Raw genomic sequence first — 19,079 nt, 5'->3', positions numbered from 1 at the left:
CTGCGGACACCCGTGAGCAGGGCTGGAGGGGCGCTGGCCAGGGCTGCTGGCAAGTGGCCGGTGGGCCCTGGTCCCATGGCCTCAGAAGTGACTCCCTGGGCTGGAGGATGCCACCCCTGCAGGCTGTGCACTCACTCGTTTTCTTCCTCGGAGAGCTTTGCCACCGTGTAGACCATTTCATTGTGCAGGCTAATCAGGTAGCTGACTAAGGCGGTGGAGCAGAGGCCCAGGCCCTGGCGGCGGGGCAGAACGACCTCGAGCTTGGAGTTTAGGTCCAGGTCGGCGCTGCAGTAGTCCTTTGGTAGCTTGATTTCACCTTAAATGACAGGGTCTCTCTCAGGTAAAAGTGGCCGCTCTGTGCTGTTTCTTACCCAGCAGCAAGGCCAGGGCGCCCACAGTGGGAGGAGCAGTGCAGGTGTCTCAACCCAGCAGAGCTGGGCCCAGGGATACTCTAAGGCCCTGCCTCCAGCCTTCACATGTGCTGCCCAGCTCTAAAGGGTCCCCACTTGTTTTGTTTCCCATGGATAGATCCCAGAACTGAGGGTATGTTTTTCTGACTGTGTCATTTCACTGTCCCAAACGCTCCACCCAAAGACAGATTCAGAATTAAAGGCATGTAGCATGGTGCTAGGTGACAACAGGGACTGAGGACAGGGCTATGAGGTCGGGTCCCCCTGCAGGGTTTTATGTTAAAGGGGACATGCCACTCACCATTGGTCTCCAGGGACCTCCTCAGCTTGTTCCACAGGGACAGAAACAATGAGAACCTACTGCGGAGCAGCTGCTTCAGCCCATCTGTCAGACACAGGTCCCGCTGGTCAAGGTCAGATCAGCATAGCCACGCACCCACCAGCCAGAGCCAGTGTGGCCCTGGCTTGTGTCCACCAATGCCACCCAGACGCCATGACAGCGCCACTGCTAAGTTTGAGGGGCCACAGCAAGGCTGCAGCAAAGCTTGTGCTGTGTGCTGGGGTCTCGGGGCACCTGTGACTTCATGCTCAAAGTGCATCCCCCACCCCCCCAAGCAGGAGTGCTCCCTGAGCCACCAAACATAGGTTGTCCCGATCTCCAGTGACCACAGGGTCCCACCTGAACTGTGACTTGCAATAAAGTCACAGATGGACAGGTACTGGGCTTCCGAAGCATTCTGGAACCATTTCACGAGATCCCTCTGCAGGGCCAAGATCTCGGGCAAGAACTTCACCAGTCTCAGCTCTCCTTCCTGGGGAGGGAAGACCATCCAGTGAACTGTGGTTTGCTGAGAATGTGTCACTGGGGGGAGAGACAGCAGGGCTGGCACTGGGCGTGGATGTGCACTTTCATCTGGTTTGTGTGGCGTTTTATCTGTGACTCTTGGAAATGGGGAAAAGGCTGTCCAAGGTGTTCAACCAGTATCTGCCAATGGCTTGCCCCGGCTTAGCACCCTCTGTCCTCCGGGATGGTGGAGTGAACGGAGGCAGGCCTTGCTCTCACAGGCCTGCCCACCCCACACATCTGCCTGAAGCGATGACAGCAATCTGCCTCTGGGCCCAGGGGCTGACCGGGCGTGGAGAGGTGGCCGAGAGCAGAGGATCCAGCATCCAGGCCATGGTGCCTGCATCCCCCTGGGTGTCAGTCTGGGGCCCTGGCCCCGGATGTCTCCCGCAGGGACAGAGCACAGTCCTAGCATGGAGCCTCCGGCTGTGGCTGCATGTATGTGACTGAGCAGTAGGAACCCCCAAATCATCTCCCTGCTTGCTGAACTGCAAACACTAGTCCGTGGAGGAAAATGACTGGGAAGTCTACTGCAGAAAGGCAAAGTTCAAGGGAACTGAAGCGAGGAAGCGTGTGTTTCTGGCTCTGACTGAGATGACCCTCTGGCCCCTCCCTCCCGCTTGTTCAGGAACGTGGGGACTGGGTTTGATTTCCAGTAGGCGTTCTGGGTTGAAGGCTTTCACTGAGCAGACATGCACGAATGACTAGCTGCTCCAGGCACTGGGGCACGAAGGGGGCAGATGCGGCTGGGAGAGACTTTCACCCTGCTCTTGCTGAGTGATGGGTAGAGACTCCCCGGCCTTCCCAACTCGGGCCGTATACACCTGTGACTCAGGCTCTACACTACCCGGACTCAATGGTCTTCTGTATGTATCTGCATGGTGGTGTTCTGTATGAGGGTGTCTGCCCTGTCCCTGCCCTCTGCAGCAGTGTGTCAGACCTCCCGCCCTTGGCACGTCTGTTCCACCCTTCCTGTGTCAGAAGTCCAGCTCTTAGGAGAGACCAGACCAGCTCAGAGCCGGTGCCCCTGGTCAACGGGAAATCAGTCCGGTGGTCTCAGCAAGGCGCCTTACCTTCTGCAGGAACTTCCAGAGGACAGGCACAGTTTCTTTGCCATTTTTTTGCTCCACGAGATTCTGGAGATACTCCATGGTGATCCTCGTCCTGCAGCTCCACATCCTGGAGCTGTGAACCACACTGTTCCGAGGCAGGTGGGGCAGGAAGGACACTGGGTCACCGAATACGAGTTTGGCCACTGGGTTGGAGCTGATGCGCTCGTCACAGCGGAGGAGAGTGTTCACTGTCAGGAGAGCTTTATCCAGGTGCTGGGCGAGGAGATAACACAGGGCACTGGGCGTGAGGCACAGACAGGCCCACCTGCTGACCTGCCCTCGGGGTGGGGCCAGGCGTCCGACCTCCTCGCTTCAGCACTGGGGTTCACCTTGATCATTGTTCACATGTCCCTGGTTGGTAGGGTTATGTGTCCCCAGAAAGAATGAGACTCGGACCTACATTTTGTTCCCACCCTTTTCCTTCCTGATGGGCTTTGTTACTCTTGGGAGCGGCCATACCTGACCGGGGGCGGGGGGGCGGCGCAATGAGCTGCGGTGGTCGGCACCGTTCTGGGGGCTCTGTGTGTGGTAGCTATTTCCCTACCCCCTGCTCTCACAGCCTTCTGACAAACGAAGTGGAGAGGACACAAGGTCCAGCACTTCTCACTCCCAGGAACTCCGTGCCCTGAGGGGCCGGAGGCCCCAGGATGACCACAGGAGGGTGGTGACCTGGGCTGAAGGCTTCCACATCCTTCCTGGGCAGGTGGGCCGAGCACCCAGGGGCTGTGAGGACACAGGTGGCTAATGTCCCTCCTTGCTCACCTTGAGTTCAGGTACAATGAGAGTCTCCACACACTTTTCCCAGGAGTTTCTCTGTTCTTTGGTTGACAAGACCTCATCAAAAGGTAAAGACCCTACAAAGAAAACCGTGTGGGCTCCCCAAGGAACAAACCCCGCAGCGGTCTACGTGTTGTGAACATGAAGTAATTGTTCAACAGCACCAATGTTCCCCCCAGGGGGTGGCTGGATTGGATAGAATCTTCTCCAAAGTAACCTATGCATTTAGAACCGGCAGCTGCTGCCACCCACCTCCCGCTCCTTGTGAAGACACCGCGGGCTCTGACTCTGGAAACTGCAAAGCCTCCACGCACACTTGACCCCTTTGTGCCAACCACTGACCTGACCGAGGCTGGTCTTCACCCAGCAGGGAGCGTGGTGAGGCAGGGCGGGCCTGCCCCTCCACCATCAGGGACACCACTTCCTGTGTCTCCACCCTCCTCACGGGTCATTGTACTGCTTGCCACCCTCATCTCCCTGGGACCCCCATCCTCTGCAGGTGTGCCCACCGCCCAAGCACTCCTCGCCCTAGCTCTCACCCTGCCCGGGCAGGTGGCACTGCTCTGAGAGGAGGCTGCGCAGGACGAGGTGGACCACACCCGCTGTGTCGTCGGCACTCCTGCCCAGCGTCTTTGTCAGCTGCTCCATGTCTCTGTGGATGTGCTGCTCCAGAAACTCTCTCGGGTCCTCCACTGGAGGGCAGATAATGTCCTTTATAGCCCGTGGGACCTAGGGACAGCACATCAGACATGGCCTAGGCTGGGAAGGGGACAGGGCGGCATTTGGTGGGATCTGGGGGGAGCTACAGCAGGGCCTCTGGTGTGTCACTGTGTCTGGAGGCAACTAGGATGCCTCAGAGCTGGGCCTGCCCGCTGCCTGGCGCAGGACTTGTGGGGAGCTGTGCTCATCCTTCCCCGAGCCTCAGCCCAGATGCCTGCTGCACCAACCTCTCTGCTCCCAGGGGGAGCCGGAGCTGGTCACTCAAGGGGACTGGATCTGGACTGGTGAGCTCGTGCATGAAATAGCAGAGGCCCAGTGGGGAGGAGGGTGTGCAGACTCTACACTTCCTTGTGGATCACGTAACACAAACACGTTCAAAACCCACTGGTGCGACGAGGACTTTGGGGATGGGAGGACTTCCTGCAACCATGGCAGCAGCTGAGGTCTGCGGGGCAGCAGGCAGCATGGGCCATGTGCCATGGTACCTGCGGGCTGTGAGTCGCTCCCAGAAGCAGAGCCAGGTGAGTAAGGAGCCGGGCGAGAAGAAAGACCACTGGGGACAGCTCCCGGTCCGAAACCACCACCTTGTCCTCAGCGGGTGGGCTTCCCAGCACGTGGCCAGTCTGAGTTCTGTCTGGGATGTTTCTGGAAAGAGCAAGAGAGGACACAGTGACAGCTGAAGGTCGTGTCTCCTCAGCTCTCCAGGCACGTGTCTGATCCTTGGGGCCTGGACACTGGGTTCATGTTTTGGGAGAAGGTAATGTTTGAAAGCACATTTCTGTTTAGCCCACGCTACTTTCCTAAGTCTTTTTCTTTCTAGAACCACCTTCCTGGCTGACTAAAAGCCCACAACCTTCTCAGTGAAAAGTGGCTGAACGAGGTGGCACATGGTGCCGTCCCTGGGCTTTGTGGGTGGATGGACACCCGGACCCGCTTCCTCCACTGACTTCACTGTGGGGACAGGAAGACGCTAAGGACAGCCAGAGTCTGGGACAGTTGGCATGGACATGCGGACATGTGCACCTTGGTTTCATTTCCCCAAATCAAAGACTCAGATCCCAGGTCTGGCAAAGGGTGTCCAGGTGGCAGGTGCAATGTGACCGACATAACCTGTTGCAAAAATGCTGGCGATTCTGGGACATTCGGATAAGGTGTGGAGATAACACAATTTTAACATGCGGCTGCACAGGAACGACGATCACCATGGAGAGGAGCCCACTGCCTGCCTTTGGACAGCATTTGCCGCCAGCCTTGCTTGGTGAGTGGGTGTGGGGGGTCAGGAGACCAGAGTCTAGCTGGACCTGAGTGGTCAGAAAGACTGACCACATCTCCTTCACTTTCTCAAGAAGAGGCGACTCAGAGAGGCGGCATCTGCTCAGAGGCAAACACTCAGTGTTTGGCTTTGCAGACTTTGGTGACCCTGTGCATTAGGTCACCTGCTTAGCAGGGGACTCGCCCCAGGCAGGCCACGTGGAAGACACTGGCATTAACAAGTGTTCATATGTCATCTGCTCTGTGTTTAGGAGCCCAGGTGGCCAAGGACAGATCCAGCCCCTCCTGGGGTGTGGCTACAGAGACCGTGGCCTTCAGTGGACACCACAGTAACCACCAGTGCATGAACTGGAACTGAGAAAGCCCACCCTCAGGGCGGGGCCAGTTCAAAGGAGACACTGTCTCACATACCCAGCAACAGTGAATCCCGGCTGTGGTGTGTGATTCGTCCCTCCAATGGGCTCGTGGCAGTCGATGCATACGCTCTGCTCCATGGGCATACCGCACTAGGACACAGGCAGATGGCCGTCAGCCTGTTGCACGCTGCTGGCGCACCAATGGGCAGATGCACCAGGAGAGCTCACTGTGCCTCCGTATTTGGGGATGGTTGGGGACGGTATAGCTCACATGTTCCATGCAAATTATATGGAATGTGGGTAAATTTGGACTTATTTTTCAAATAGGAGAGACAATTTAAGTTTACTCCCCAAACAGAATCTATATGTGTGGCAGACCTTCACTGGTGTGGCCTGTCCCCAGCCCCCCCCCTCGCCCCCCCCCCCCGGTGGCCACAGCCCCAGTGTTGCTTCCTGACACCAGGAGTGCCACATTCCCTCAGCACCATGATGATTTCCTATTTCAAAGCACGTGCTCCCCACTTCCAAAGGCTCCTTCTGCACTCCTGGGGGGGGGTGTGGGCGACTGTGACTCAGTTGGGAACCGGCCACACCCACCTCAGGTCCCCGGCCCAAAGACCTCCAGACCTGGGTGAAGTCTGGGGACAGTCTGTGCTAAGCACATTTCATGGACGAGGAGGCAGTGAACTCAGAATGAAGTGCACATGTCAGCTTCTCCCTCCACGCCTCTCATTTGCTTTATTAAACATTCATCAGCTCAAGAGCCTGCAGCTAAGCAGGTAGGTACAGATGATGCTAAGAAGGGCCTTGGCCAGATGCTACAGGACTCAGGGCAGAGGGACACACAGGTCCTTCCCCACAAAGTGCCAAGACTGAGAGCCTGGTGGGCACCCTAGGCTTTATTTAGATGTTCAGTTGCAACACCTTGACCAATCCTCAAAAGAGTGTGTTCTTTTTGAAGGTCAAGACCCTCATTATCCTCCTCCATGACCCCCCAGCCCTGAAGGGGCACACGTTCTGAGCCCCCAAACCCTGCCCCAAATAGCCAGACTCACCTCTCCTACGGCGCAGTGGTGACCATTAGGACATGCTGTTGGAAGACAACAGAGCACACATTGGCTGACACCCTCGGCTCAAAGGGACAGCTACTCTCTCTTCCCTGCCCCCAGCACATGAGACAGAGGGTGGTGTCCAGAGCACATGTGGGAACCCGTCTCTGAGTTGCACTCTATGAAGCAGAGGGGAGGTGGAGCCCAGGCCCAGGCCGGGGCTGCGTGAGAGCAGGGTGCAGAGTGCCTTACACACTTCCGTCCTCTGTGACTGCGCTGTTTGCCGTGAGCACGTTCTGTAGCAGCTTTTGAAACCAGTTTACAAGGATTATTTACTCAGGCACCAGCAGAATTCTCATCAAGTCAGGGGAGTACTGTTCTGTGTTCTAGTTTTATTTTTCTAAAAGCCCTGTCTTTGGGACAAGCACTGGGCTGGGCTGTGACTGAGTCTCTGATGTGTTTCCCGGCCCCCTTCTCTCTAGACAGCAACTGCCCAGGGACGCCGGGGCGGGACCATCTGCATGCTGGCACCCACCATGGGGCCCCGCTTTCAGCCGGCAGCTCACATGGCATCAGGAAGCCTGTCAAAGCTCAGAGGACTGTGACTGTCTCAGTCAGCGACACTTACTATACCAGCGGACACCTTCCAGGCCCTTCCAGCGTCTGGCTTGAGCCTGCAGGTCCTCAGGCATCGTTGGAAGAAACGCCCTCTGAAAAACCGAAACAGCAGAGCTCACTTTAGATAAGGAGGCAGGAGGTCTGGAGCCACGACGAGGCCTTCTGACTTCCCTTCTTCTTGACCTCCAAAGTGGTCTGCGAAGAGGACATGACAGCTCTTTGTGTGACAACAGGCGCAGGAAGATTCTCACCGTTACTGTGGGCTCGGACCAGGGGAGACAGAGGAGACAGGGACCCATAGAAACACACAGGTTCCACAGTTTCCCCGCACAGACTGGGTGACAGCCCACCACAAGGCCACTGTGCAGTCTTACCACCATGGTTGCTGGGGAGAAGGCCAAGTTCTTTAGGGGTTTCAAGACTCTGTGTTGTCCGCAGAGGAGGAGGATGGCAGCATGAACAGCCATTTCTGTCACTGCTCCCTCAAGGTCGCCACCACGGGGACAAGCCCTCAGCAGTGGCAGCTCATTGGTCACGAGGGACGTTGCGAAATGCCTCATGTCCGGGGAGAGGCTCTGGCTTTGTTTAATGAATTTCTTCAGGGCCTCGAGTTGCTGACAAGAAAATACGTGTCAATGTTAAACCATGTAAAGGAGATCCTGGGAATGCAGAGGGTTGCTCTGACATCAGTCACATGTCTCGGTACCAAACACCCAGCCACCGTCGCAGTAAATGGGGCTGTGTCAACGCCCTCTGCGGAGGTCCCTGGAGAAGACAAGCTTCACACACAGACTCAGCAGCACAGGCCCAAGCTGACCCACAGATACTCTATTTTGGTGAAAAACAGCTTTCGTTCTTGATGTTAGTTTTATCTATAATTCCCAAAGGTTTGGGTGAATCAGGAAGTAGTTCCTCCTAATGAGAGCAGCTAAAACCCCCACCCTGATGAAGAAATAGGGGTATAAATTGAGTGTGTGACTTTTCTTCTATTCAGAAAGTGTCCCCTGAATGCCGAAGTGCAGACACTCACCTCGGGTGTGGGGTGCAGGCTGGCGTTACGGGATCTGTATAGACTGGCGACCTCCCGAAACAGCGCCAGCAGCAGGTAGGCCGCCTGGTGCGTCTGGGAGCTTCTGCAGGCCTGAGAAGAGGACACCAAGGGAGGCTGTGCTGTGCGGACAGCTCTGTCCAGGCAGAGGTGTGTGATTTGGCTCCTATACCATGGCAGGGGGTGGGCACTTCCCCAAGGCACTGGACACCTGGACCCTGCACTTCGAGGACAGTCTTCTGGCAATGGCTCCAAAACAGCAGGTTCGAAGGAGATTCTGTTACAGTGGGGCACCTGTGTCCAAAGTCTCATGACAGAGGAACACAGACCACCATCTGTTCTCTCTGACGGCGTGTCTGCCCTAGAAACTCGTCCTGAGCACAGGTCCGCCTTCCTTGGGTCCCAGCACCGTGGGTGCCAGGTAACTCAGAAGGAGGCATGGCCAGAACACTTGAAAGATTGGATTCTAATCTTTCTTAACGCGAGCACACATAGGACCATGGGCGTGCATCAGCGCAGAGACAAGTGCCACTGGCAGCGCCAGCATGTGTCCCATAAGTAGGGTCTCAGGATGTGCTGACACTGAGCACCTCGGTGGGTCAGTGAGCCTGAGCAGCTCTGTCCACCCAACTCCACAGCTGTTACTCTCCTCGCTTGGCCAGGTGTGTCCCTGGAGGCTGTGGGCCCACGATTGCCCACGTGGCCACCCCCGTCTGGGGCACCTTCCACGGTGTCAGTGGACATGACCACAGGAGGCACCTTTTGCGGAACCTGTCCTACCTGCAGAGCCGTCTCGATGTCCGGCAGCCTGCACTCCAGCACGGCTTTGCCCACAGCATCACGGACAGCCTTGTACTCTTGCCCATGCACCAGGAAGTGATCCATGTGGCCCGGATGGTCTCTCTGCAACCCCACAAACACAGGGTCATTCATGATGGGGACAGTGCAGGATGCCTAGCAAAGCACCATCTGCCTGGGTCAGGGAGCAGGTTATGATTAGAGGTCCAAAGGCGCAGACCTGGGGTTCTGGGGTGGCCCCCAGCAGGACAGTGCAGGGCTGCATGGGACACTCCTCCCCACAGCCAGCTAGGTGGCTGGAGCCTGGGCGGGGGAGGAGACGCTAACCCAACAGCCCTGCCTGTCTCCACTCAGAGCGGTGCCAGAGGCCAGGCAGCTTCACCACATCAATCTTAGCTCCAACAGGAGTGAAAAAGGCCACAGTGTGTAGTACTATTTCTATAACCCAGGAGAGTAAGATCCAGCTCTTTTCTGAGCACGCAGTAAGGACTACTAGGAGGCCCTGAGGCCAAATGACCGAGGTTCTCCCATCTTCAGTCTGACCCTGCCTGTCCCCAACAGCCAAGGACAGAAAGGCCTCGCCCTGCAGTCAAGCCACTTCTGCGTGGCTGAAAGCAAAACCACAGGATGGTTGCCCTCCCCTCATCCAGCTCTATTAGGAGTGACGCCGACAAAACTTCGCTGGGAGGGGACAGAGCAGAGGCCACATGCACTCACACACGGCCTCCCTACGGCAGCTGTCAAAGGGCGCCACCAACTGCACCTAGGCCCAGAGACAAGGGCCCCGGGCAGTGGCAGGCCTTCCCGAGCGGGAGGCAGCCAAGAGGCTCGGAACACGGTGCCCAGAGCGGCGGCAGCACCCAGGGCTACCAGGACTGGCCCTCACCTGCTGTGCAATGACTTCCTGGGGAAACACCCACTGGGCCGGGTGGCCAGGCCGGGAGAGACTCTGCACAGACTCCATCCCCAGCAGGCTCGTCAGCTTCCTCACCAGGTACACCCGGTACCAGTCGTTCCCGGCCTGTGTGCAGAAGCACGCCACCTGCCGCAGGTACTTCTTCCTCTCCTCAGCCATCGCTACAGAGTTCAAGGGGAAAGCAGTCAGTGCCAGGACCAAGTGGACTGTCATTGATTGTCTCAGATGCGATGCTAGTAAAACAGGTATGCAGAGTAAGACACTGATAGAGAAGGAGGGGCCCGTGTGCCAGCCTCCCAGCCCCTGAGTTTCTGAACAACAGGGCTTAGAGCCGAGGTGAAGATAGTTGCAGAGGAAGGACTTGCCCGAGCCTTTCCGCAGCTCAGCGAGGATGTCGGCGGCCCTGTCGAGGCAGAGGCGGACCCTGGCCACCTCCTGCAGGCCCTCAACCGAGGCCTTGGGGGCAGGCTCCCGAGGCCCTTGCAGGAGCACCTGGAGGAACTGCACGTCCTCCTGTAGGGCCCTTCCGTTGTCACTCCCAGAGAAGGCGCTGTCCTTCTCGTGCATCGAGTCCTAGACAGCCAGATGGAGAAAAGAGAAAGAGGTGGTTCTTGCTCGTGTGCAGCCCCAATCCCCAACTCTCCAAGGTGACCGTGGAGAGTAAGGAGAGGACCGGGCATGTGGTAGGTGGAGTGTAAGTTTTTTTGAATCATGGAAAACTATTATTCCTTTTTACTTTAGGGGCAAGAAAGAGGAACAAAGACAAACTCAGAGGAAAAAGTTGAGTGTAACCTTTTTTCATATGCATTTTAAGATTTTTGGAAGTGACGAAACACAAAGACAGGGAGGCTGAGCGGCGACACAGGCCCGCACCAGGAGCTAAGCACCGCTCACTGTGGTGCGGGGTTCTTCCAGGTGGCTCTCCCTCAGGTGCACCAGTGCCAGTGTAAACCAGTGCTGAGGGCAGGAGCATTGGGTTTGAAACCCTTTTTACCCTGCACAGAATGCAGCATTTGTTAACTTGACTGACTTAAGTGGTACTCCGTGACTTCTCAGAAGAACTCTCCCCTGGCAGGAGGACAGGGGAGCGCTGGGCGGGGAGCGCGCACCTCCAGACAGCTGCTGAAGAGCAGATACAGCTCCGTCTTGTCTTCGGCCACAAAGGCTTTCTTCTCTAACAGGGTCAAGTAGTCCTGGATATAACCCTTCACTTCCTGGAAGCTACCGAGAGAGAAATGGTAAACCCGGTCATCTCGGGTCCAGAAATTCATTTGCCCCCAAAAGTAGCTACCTACTGATCTCTGTCAATCTCCCCATGTAAACATATACACATGTACATGGATAGAGCATACCATGTGGTTTTAACGAAAATATTTTAGCGCACTAATGTAGGAATATAAAATGCCTTGTTTTAGACCAGCGCTTCTTAAATGTCTTGGTTTCAGGACTCCTTCGCAGTCTTATAAACTACTGAGAATACCAAAGAGCTTTGGTTTGCATGGGTTATACCTATCAATGTATTTTTAAAGATTTTATTTAGTTAGTTTTAGAGAGGGGGAAGGGAAGGAGAAAGAGAGGGAGAGGAACATCAATGAGTGGTTGCCTCTCGCACGCCCCCCTACTTGGAACCTGGCCCACAACCCAGGCATGTGCTCTGATTGGGAATTGAACCAGAGACCCTTCGGTTTGCAGGTCAGAGCTCAATCCATTAAGCCACATCAGCCAGCCGGGGCTATGTCTATAGATAATGACAGCATTAGAAATGATCAACTCACTTAAAATAACAATGAGCCAATTACATGTTAAAATAAATATCATTTAAAAATAAACTATTTTTCAAGAAAAAAATGAATTTGTAAGAAGAGTGTCTTTGTTTTTCCTGCCTCGCATGGTGGCCCAGTCGGCTGGACCCCCCAGCCCGCCTGCTGCCTGCTGGCTGTGCTGACATGGCAGTAGCTGAAAACCTGCTCATAAGAGTCCCACAGTCTGCTCTGCACGAACTAGAAGTGGAGCTTTTTCTGACACACACACGACTTCGTGACAGGACCCCTGGCCATCCGGAAAATAGCGGTGCACTGAGCTACGCAGACCTTGCCGACATTGACACCTTTTTATTTTAAAATATATATTTTAAAACCTGATGTTCTTAATAGTGCCACCCATAGCAAAAGGTCTTCAAGTTATCAGAAAGCTGACAGGCTCACAGTAGAGGATCCGAGTTTGCAAAATTTCAATTTTTGCCTAAGAGCTGAAATTTTCTCATGAGCAACAAATGCCACAGTTGTCTTCCCTGATGGGACAGGTGCCTTTCGCTTATCTTCAAGGGGAGGAAATCCCAGGGCTGTGGAGGGGCCACGCCAGCACCCCTGGCCAGCACTGGTGGGTGTCCTCGGTCAGCATGGCGGGTCTGGGTGCGGCTCCCCTCCGGATAACTCACTTCGATGGAATGTCCAAGTCATATCCTCAAGGGCCACGATTCAGTCAGATTGATAAATTTAACAGCTTCATCAAGGACTTTCTTCTGGGAAGCTTCAGTCCTTAAACCAGCATGTGCTTGGGATGAAGAAGAGAGTAGCTCCCTGGACAGTGTCCTTAGTGCTGAGGTGCCAGCAGTGACCCAACGGGTGAAAATGGCCAATCCTTTTAATGCTATTTGAAAAGCAGTGGGGGGCCCTCTTAGGCCCCCCATGAGTCCCAACGCCCACACTTTGAGAACTGCAGTAGCCGATCAGCACGAGCACCCAGGTGATACTGCCCTGGATGTGTGTCGTCATCGGATGCTGTCCACACTTAGTGGCCTGAGACGTGGCCAGAAGGTGTGACTAGTCTCCCTTCAAGTATCCAGGCTAGGAGCATCTCCAGGTGAGGTCAGGTGGGAGGGGCTTAGGGGGTGGGGCCGTGCTCAGCAGGTGAGCCTGTGGACCTCGTCACCTGGGGCTGCCAGCAGAACTGATGCCCACATTCCCACAACGAACTCCCAGTCCAGCCAGACTGGTTCTCCATACACACAAACCATGCAGAAGCAAAGGGACAACAGAGCCAGAGTGTCGCTCCCAGACAATGCAGATTCAGGAAGCGGGTTTTCTGTCTCTGGATTTTCATCTTGCGATTGGTGCCATGATGTTCAGGCTCTGAACTCCTTAGGACAGAGCATTTACTCTGTGAGCAGCCGGTTCCTACCCCCGTGGATATGGCTACACTGCACGTCAGCACGCGGGTGTCAGCGACCACACTCCATCTCTCCGAGCAAAGAAACTCGTGCGAATGCACATCTCACAGCCTTTCGGTTAACAAACGTTATCTGACACCAAAAGAGGTCCTTCCCATCTCTCAAGTCAACTCTTTACTTATGTACCTTAAAAGCATAGGAAGATGCTGGTTCTGTACTAAAATGCACTTTGAGAAGTTCGTCTTTGGAAATCCTGCGGGAATCCTGCTTCCCTTGAACGATGAGTAAGATAGGAAAGTGACGTGTCCGTAGAGAGGGACGCCACAGCTCCAAGTGATGAGTACAAATCAAATCTCCATGTTCTGTGTCTGCTTATGGACATTCACATCAGAAATGCTTGTTTCTGTTAGAACCTGTCTTGCAGCCCCTTGATTTGGCCAACACCTCAAAGGGGACTGTCGATCAGAACACAGGCTACGTGTGCCAAGGACCCCCTGAGAGAGCCTTCTGAATATACATCACTTTCTGAGAATTATCTAGAAGATCATCAATTGACATCATATGGGCTTCTCTATCCATTTATAGACTCACTGTAGAAGTTTAGAAGCTGAAAAGATTATAGGACACCTAGGACAGTGATGGTGAGAAGGAGTCCCATTCACCTTCCAAGGCACCACACACCTAGGCAGCTTCAAATCAGGGTCAGAAACAGACCCCTGACTCAGGGGTCCCCTCCCAAGCCCCGTCACTGGGCCCCCTTCCTAGCCATATGCTTTTTTTCATCCCTAACCACAGGTCAGTCTGTGCTGAACCCATCTGCCTGTGTGCGGGAATGGCCACACACTCCCCCCACCCCGGGAGAGACACATAAGGAAGATGGCCTGACCCCCGAGAGGCCTTCCCCACGGGGAACCAACGGCCCCACCCACAGGGAGTTGGGGGCAGCAGAGAGCCAAGCAGGCAGGCAAGGCCAGCACACTGACTTGTACTTCAGGAGCAGCTTCAGGACCACGGAGCGGATGACAGGCGTCTTGTCCACAACGTCGCTGAACGGAGACAGAGATTTTGTGTGTTCACGGCGTCCTTAAACCAGAAGGAGAAAGGTGGGCCCACAGTTCACAGCAGACAGACAGAAGCAAGAGGAGACTGGGTTTTTAGCTCCACAGGAAGAAGCAACGTACTCTGGGGTGCGCCTCTTAGCAGCTTCTTTTCCACGAAGAGCAGCGACAGTAGCATCTCTACCACGTCCTTGTCCGGGGGACAGTTGTCCTTGAAGCACACAGTGGACACCAGGTCCACGAAGAAGCTGGTGCACATGTGTCGGAAGCGGGCGTGCTTCTCAATGGCGGCCCTTGGGAGTGGGTGGAAACCACGTGAAAATGCTTAGTGGCCGGCTTCCGGGCCCCCTCCCCACACAGTGCTCTGGGATGCGACAGCATTTTGGTTTTTTAAAGAAAAAGATGCAAGGATCTTATGTCGACCAGAGCTGGTCTGGAAACCACCAGGCCATGCAGACTCAGCTCTCTACGAACACCTTAAACATTTGGAACAGCTGGCCCCCCTCCTGACACCCTAGGAGGGTGTCAAAGAGCCCCCCGTGGGCCCGCCTCGTGCTTCCCTCTTAGGAGCCTCGGGGCAGAGGGGGCAGAAAACCAGTCCTTCTGAGCAGGCTGAGGCCAGATAAACCCACAGGGCTCTTGCCAACTTCAATGACTGGCCCCGAAAAGCACATTGCCAGCCCAGAGTGGGCTCATCCACCGTCCTAGAGCATGAACGGCAGTGATAGGCCGAGAGGATACACCCCTTCGTTCTTTGGGCCTCTCGTGACGGCTTCACATCAGTCACGGCTTTCAGGTTTTTTCCCTCTAACTTTGCTGCTCCCAAACCCACCCACAGGTATGTCGTGGGGACATGACAATTCTGAGACACTAGGTGTTTATGAAGGTGAGTTCCCTCCCATGGGACAGTCCCTGCAGGCAGGATCTCCGAGGTTAATAGAGTTTTATTTCTGAATACTGGACTAGCAAAAGAGGAAGAAAAGGCCTCCTTAAGATAGAAGGTGTTTCACCTCGTCTCCTGGGAAACCTCTGGAGAGAAGCCTTCTGGCAAGTCGGTCAGACAGAGTGGGCAGCTCATCTGCCCAAGGGCGAGGCAGGATCTGACACAGCCCAGGCAGAACACGTGGTCACAGGGCAGATGGACAGGGTCCTGCGCGTCTCCCAGGCAGACGGGGCACGCCTGGACCCCAAACCTAGGATGCAAGGACGCCGGTAAGTGCTAGAGCAGGGGAGCTGGCTGGGAGGCGCTAGAACTACCAAGGCTCAGGCTTCTCTCCCTTATGGCCCCACACCAGGGAGCTTACCGGATTAAGGTGTAGCTGGCCTGGTCCTTACATTCGCAGAGAGTCTTCATCACGGCACCGAATGGCCGGATGGTCTTGATGTCCGAGTTCCCTTGCAGACGCTGGGGTGGAAGGAAAGGCAGTGACCAGGAAGAGTGTTAGCGGCGAGGAAGCCAAGGAAGTTCAGCCAGCCAGGTGAGTCAGAAACCCCAGAGCTAAATACACAGCCCCCCACCACCCACTGCCTGCCAGCCGCCTGGTGCCGTCGGGACTGCTGGCCTGTCTGCAGGGTAGGGCCTTGTGCGTGTGCATCCAGCAGCTCTCTCACTCTGGACCCTGTTTGTTTTGTAATAGTGAGTAGTTCCCGTCAAAGGCTACGCTCTGACTCGGCACTCAGGACAGCGCACGGGACTGAACAGTGGCCGTGGGAGAGCCAGCGGCCTGCAAGAGGAAACCGCCTCCCATCGCACTTTCAGACCAAACAGCCGGAGCTGAAGGAGTGCGCCAGTCCACAGGTGTGGACTGGGAGAGGCGGAGCCTTGCGTGCAGGATGAGCGGAGCACACACCTTGTCCAGGGTGAACGCGGACTCGGTCACCAGGTCACGCAGCTCCGGCAGGTGGCTCCAGGTCCCCAGGAGAACGTGCTCCACAAAGAGCGCAACGGAGAAAATGCGATTCCAGTAGGTTCTGTCAAGAGATGGTACCCCTCCCCCCGCTTAGCTGGCCGCAGGGCCTGAGCCAGCACAAAGGGCCCTGGGGTGGAAGCATGCACCATGGATCGGGGGCAGGCAGAGGGAGCCCCGTGGGAGTCCCGTGCTGTGCCCGTCTCCTGCTCCAACTCCGAGTGGGTGTGACCCGGTCCGCATGCTCCGGACTTGGCCTCTGCCTGGGAGTCCTGCCGTGCCTGTGAGGCCAGCACAGGACGAAGCCACCAGGATGACTGCCCGAGTGCATGTCCCCACCGTCCTGCCTGTCCCTGTCCTGCTCGGGGCCCTTTCCAGCTGCTCCCAGTCCCGGCATTCCTGCCGTGGAATCACGGAGCCCACCCACCTTCCCGTCACCGCCGGCTCCCTGCACAGTCAGTCCCTGAACACCACTGTGCTGCTCCGTGCCTCCAGCCCCGGCGGGAAGCCTGGCATTGGGGGCCCCAGTGTGAGGGATGAAGGAGAGGGCTCCTTCCACGCAGGGAACGGAACCGTCTTTCTGACGTGCCTGGGACTCAGCATGCAGCCAGGGGGCGAGAGTGGAAGGCACCCGGCCGCTGGCTCCGGGGACTCACCTCACTTCCCTGACGAGGTGTCTGGCCCTGCCCCCGCAGTCCTGCAGGTACCCGTCGGAGCAGAGGAGCTCCAGCGGCATCGACAGCTTCTTCACCGTCTGCAGCCACACCTGGGGGCTGGGCTTCAGCAGGTCCCTCAGCAGCAGCTCGGCACAGGCCAGTGCTGCGGACACGTCCAGGGTCTGGGCAGAGGGAGAACAGACCCGTGAATTGACAACTCCCCCAGCCCCCGGGGCAGCCGTACATCCGCAGCCCGGAGTCCCCAGCTGCTGGCCTGCTGTGCTCTCCTGGTCCAGGCCTGCATCCGCATCTTTTTCTTTCTTTCTCATCCTCATTCGAGGACACATGCATTGGTTTTAAAGAGAGAGGAAGAGAGAGAGAAATCTATGAAAGAGAGAAGTATCGATCCCTTTCATCCCGTATGCGCCCAGACCAGGAATCGAACCTGCAACCCTTTGGTGCCCAGGACGATGTTCCCACCAACTTTGCCACCGGCTGGGGCCGCAGCCACAGCCTCCTCTTCACTGTGTTGGAACACAGCACGCACTTGTTAGAAGTGTCCTGACTCCCGAGTCGCCCTGATGTCTGTGCCCCGAGCTGGATTCTCCCATTTGGAGCGTGGCCCACCAGCTCTCCCTCCCTGGTGGCCCCGGGAGTAGTCCCCACCCACTCCAGGGAGGCCGATTGCCGGCCACAAGCGCTAACTGTCCCCAAGAGGGGCCATACCATCTCACGTGTAGCTGGGTCACGCCTCTGAGCAGCTTCAGTGAGGCTGTCTATAATCAGGGGATGGATCGTCAAGATTCTGGAGAAGTTCTGGAGCCGGATCCTGAAATGCTGATAGGCCAGGTGCACCCAGGGGAGGGAAAGCTCCTCTTGGGGGCTTTCCTCACTCAGCTGCTGGACACAGGACCACAGCGCCATCTGCAGGAGCTGGGGAGAAAACCAGGCTTTCCGTGGGACTAAGAACAACAGGAAAAGAAAACGCACAGGTACCACCAGCACTGTCCCTGGTTCACTTCCTGATGTCATCCCTTCTGGCACTTTTACACCCATACCTGTCCTCCCCGTGGTCCCCAAGCCCGGGCCCCAGTGTATCCTGACGTTTCCCACTGTGCACCGTGGACTTTTCTCTCTCGTTCCATGGACTCGAAGCACAGCACTTTCAGTGGCCGCACAGGCACCAACTGAGTGGCCGTCCTCTAGTTTGTCCAACCCTTAGTTTTAGACACTTGTTTCTGAGCTTCCATTTTTATAAGTAAAGGTAAGAAGAGCGTTCCTGGGACTAAACGGCTTGACCGCGTCTGCAGTGACGTCCTCAGGACGGGGTCACGGGTTCGGGTTTCGTGAAGTTCCCTGTCCACCCTGCCGGCCGGCCCCCAGACTGTGTGAAACCGGTTTTGCCACCGGGATAGGTAAAGATGGCGTCTGAATTTGGGCACGTTTTGCTGGTTTATTATGCATCTCAGCAACCTTACAAAGGTTTTCGGGGTGTCTGTATAATTCCGCCCACAGCTGCTTTGTGACATTCACCCACTTTTTAAAGTTGTGGGGTTTTCTTATCGAGTCCTAAGAATATCTATTAACCCTTAATCGTATTGTTTCTAGATTCTCCTCAAATCTGTCACTTTCCTTTTTCAGGTACTGAAGTTTGAAGGAGTATCATTCTCTCCGTGGAAGTTTCTGATTTCATTATTACCCTTGTAACGGTCACTTAAATAGTGACCTAGTTTTCTTCGAGAGAAACTGAGCATCTGAGAAGAAGGTGATCTAGGAGAACCAGAGGGTTTCGTCGCCTTCCTAGAAAGCTCCACGTGCAGGGGCCTGGGCCGGGGGCTGCGGTACGACCGCCTCGTCAGGTACCGGCCTCCTCTCAGACCACGTTCTGCCCCACAGAGCCACGCCCGCAGCCGGTGCATGCTGCGCGCACGGGAATACTTACCGTCAGTTCTTGCATGTTGGACACCTTCATGGTCAAGAGCAGGAAGTCCTGCAGGTAGCACTGGAACAGCTGCAGCCGCTCCGGCCCGGGGAGCCGTGCCAGGAAGCAGCCCAGCGGTGTCTGCCAGAAGATCTCCAGCAGCTTCTTGGGTGCTCCTGCGGGGAGACCACAGAGTGTCTTGGGGTGAGGAAGGGATGCACAGCCACAGTCGTCAGGCCACTGCTCCCTGGACACTCCCAGCAGGTCAGGGTCTGCAGGCCGGCAGCCGAGGGCAGCAGGCAGCCCATTCTGAGATCACGCCTGAACACTGTAGGTGGTTTCCAGGGAAATAACAGACACAAAGGCAGCGTGGATATGAAGTTCCGGTGACAACCAGCCTCGGTAGCCGCAAAGGGACGAGGCAACCTGAGGCAGAGCGAGTGCACCT

The 19,079-nt window shown here is 56.1% G+C and overlaps 1 protein-coding gene across 4 annotated transcripts in view; it reads right to left on the bottom strand.

The window, feature by feature from the left end:
* The window catches only part of RNF213 (ring finger protein 213), an 84,631-nt gene that overhangs the window by 5,469 nt on the left and 60,083 nt on the right, over positions 1 to 19,079 (bottom strand). For all 4 annotated transcript variants that reach the window (XM_045836957.1, XM_045836956.1, XM_045836955.1 and 1 more), the window contains 24 exons: positions 18,653 to 18,807; positions 17,437 to 17,643; positions 16,711 to 16,892; positions 15,998 to 16,118; positions 15,452 to 15,552; positions 15,158 to 15,340; positions 14,271 to 14,440; positions 14,073 to 14,172; positions 11,030 to 11,141; positions 10,286 to 10,493; positions 9,891 to 10,081; positions 8,987 to 9,109; positions 8,189 to 8,299; positions 7,533 to 7,772; positions 7,169 to 7,250; positions 6,547 to 6,581; positions 5,547 to 5,641; positions 4,349 to 4,508; positions 3,683 to 3,872; positions 3,129 to 3,220; positions 2,328 to 2,579; positions 1,090 to 1,222; positions 712 to 795; positions 136 to 316 (listed from right to left, as the gene is read on the bottom strand). In XM_045836957.1, the coding sequence (XP_045692913.1) occupies positions 136 to 316; positions 712 to 795; positions 1,090 to 1,222; positions 2,328 to 2,579; positions 3,129 to 3,220; positions 3,683 to 3,872; positions 4,349 to 4,508; positions 5,547 to 5,641; positions 6,547 to 6,581; positions 7,169 to 7,250; positions 7,533 to 7,772; positions 8,189 to 8,299; positions 8,987 to 9,109; positions 9,891 to 10,081; positions 10,286 to 10,493; positions 11,030 to 11,141; positions 14,073 to 14,172; positions 14,271 to 14,440; positions 15,158 to 15,340; positions 15,452 to 15,552; positions 15,998 to 16,118; positions 16,711 to 16,892; positions 17,437 to 17,643; positions 18,653 to 18,807 (3,508 nt within the window). The remainder of the gene's footprint in view (positions 1 to 135; positions 317 to 711; positions 796 to 1,089; positions 1,223 to 2,327; positions 2,580 to 3,128; positions 3,221 to 3,682; positions 3,873 to 4,348; positions 4,509 to 5,546; positions 5,642 to 6,546; positions 6,582 to 7,168; positions 7,251 to 7,532; positions 7,773 to 8,188; positions 8,300 to 8,986; positions 9,110 to 9,890; positions 10,082 to 10,285; positions 10,494 to 11,029; positions 11,142 to 14,072; positions 14,173 to 14,270; positions 14,441 to 15,157; positions 15,341 to 15,451; positions 15,553 to 15,997; positions 16,119 to 16,710; positions 16,893 to 17,436; positions 17,644 to 18,652; positions 18,808 to 19,079) is intronic.

Source organism: Phyllostomus hastatus, unplaced genomic scaffold (genome assembly GCF_019186645.2).
Source record: "Phyllostomus hastatus isolate PE091 unplaced genomic scaffold, TTU_PhHast_1.1 phas_contig_210, whole genome shotgun sequence".
Taxonomy (NCBI): Eukaryota; Metazoa; Chordata; class Mammalia; order Chiroptera; family Phyllostomidae; genus Phyllostomus; species Phyllostomus hastatus.
The sequence above is the reverse complement of the archived record's forward strand: the minus strand, read 5'-3'. Positions and strand labels throughout refer to the sequence as shown.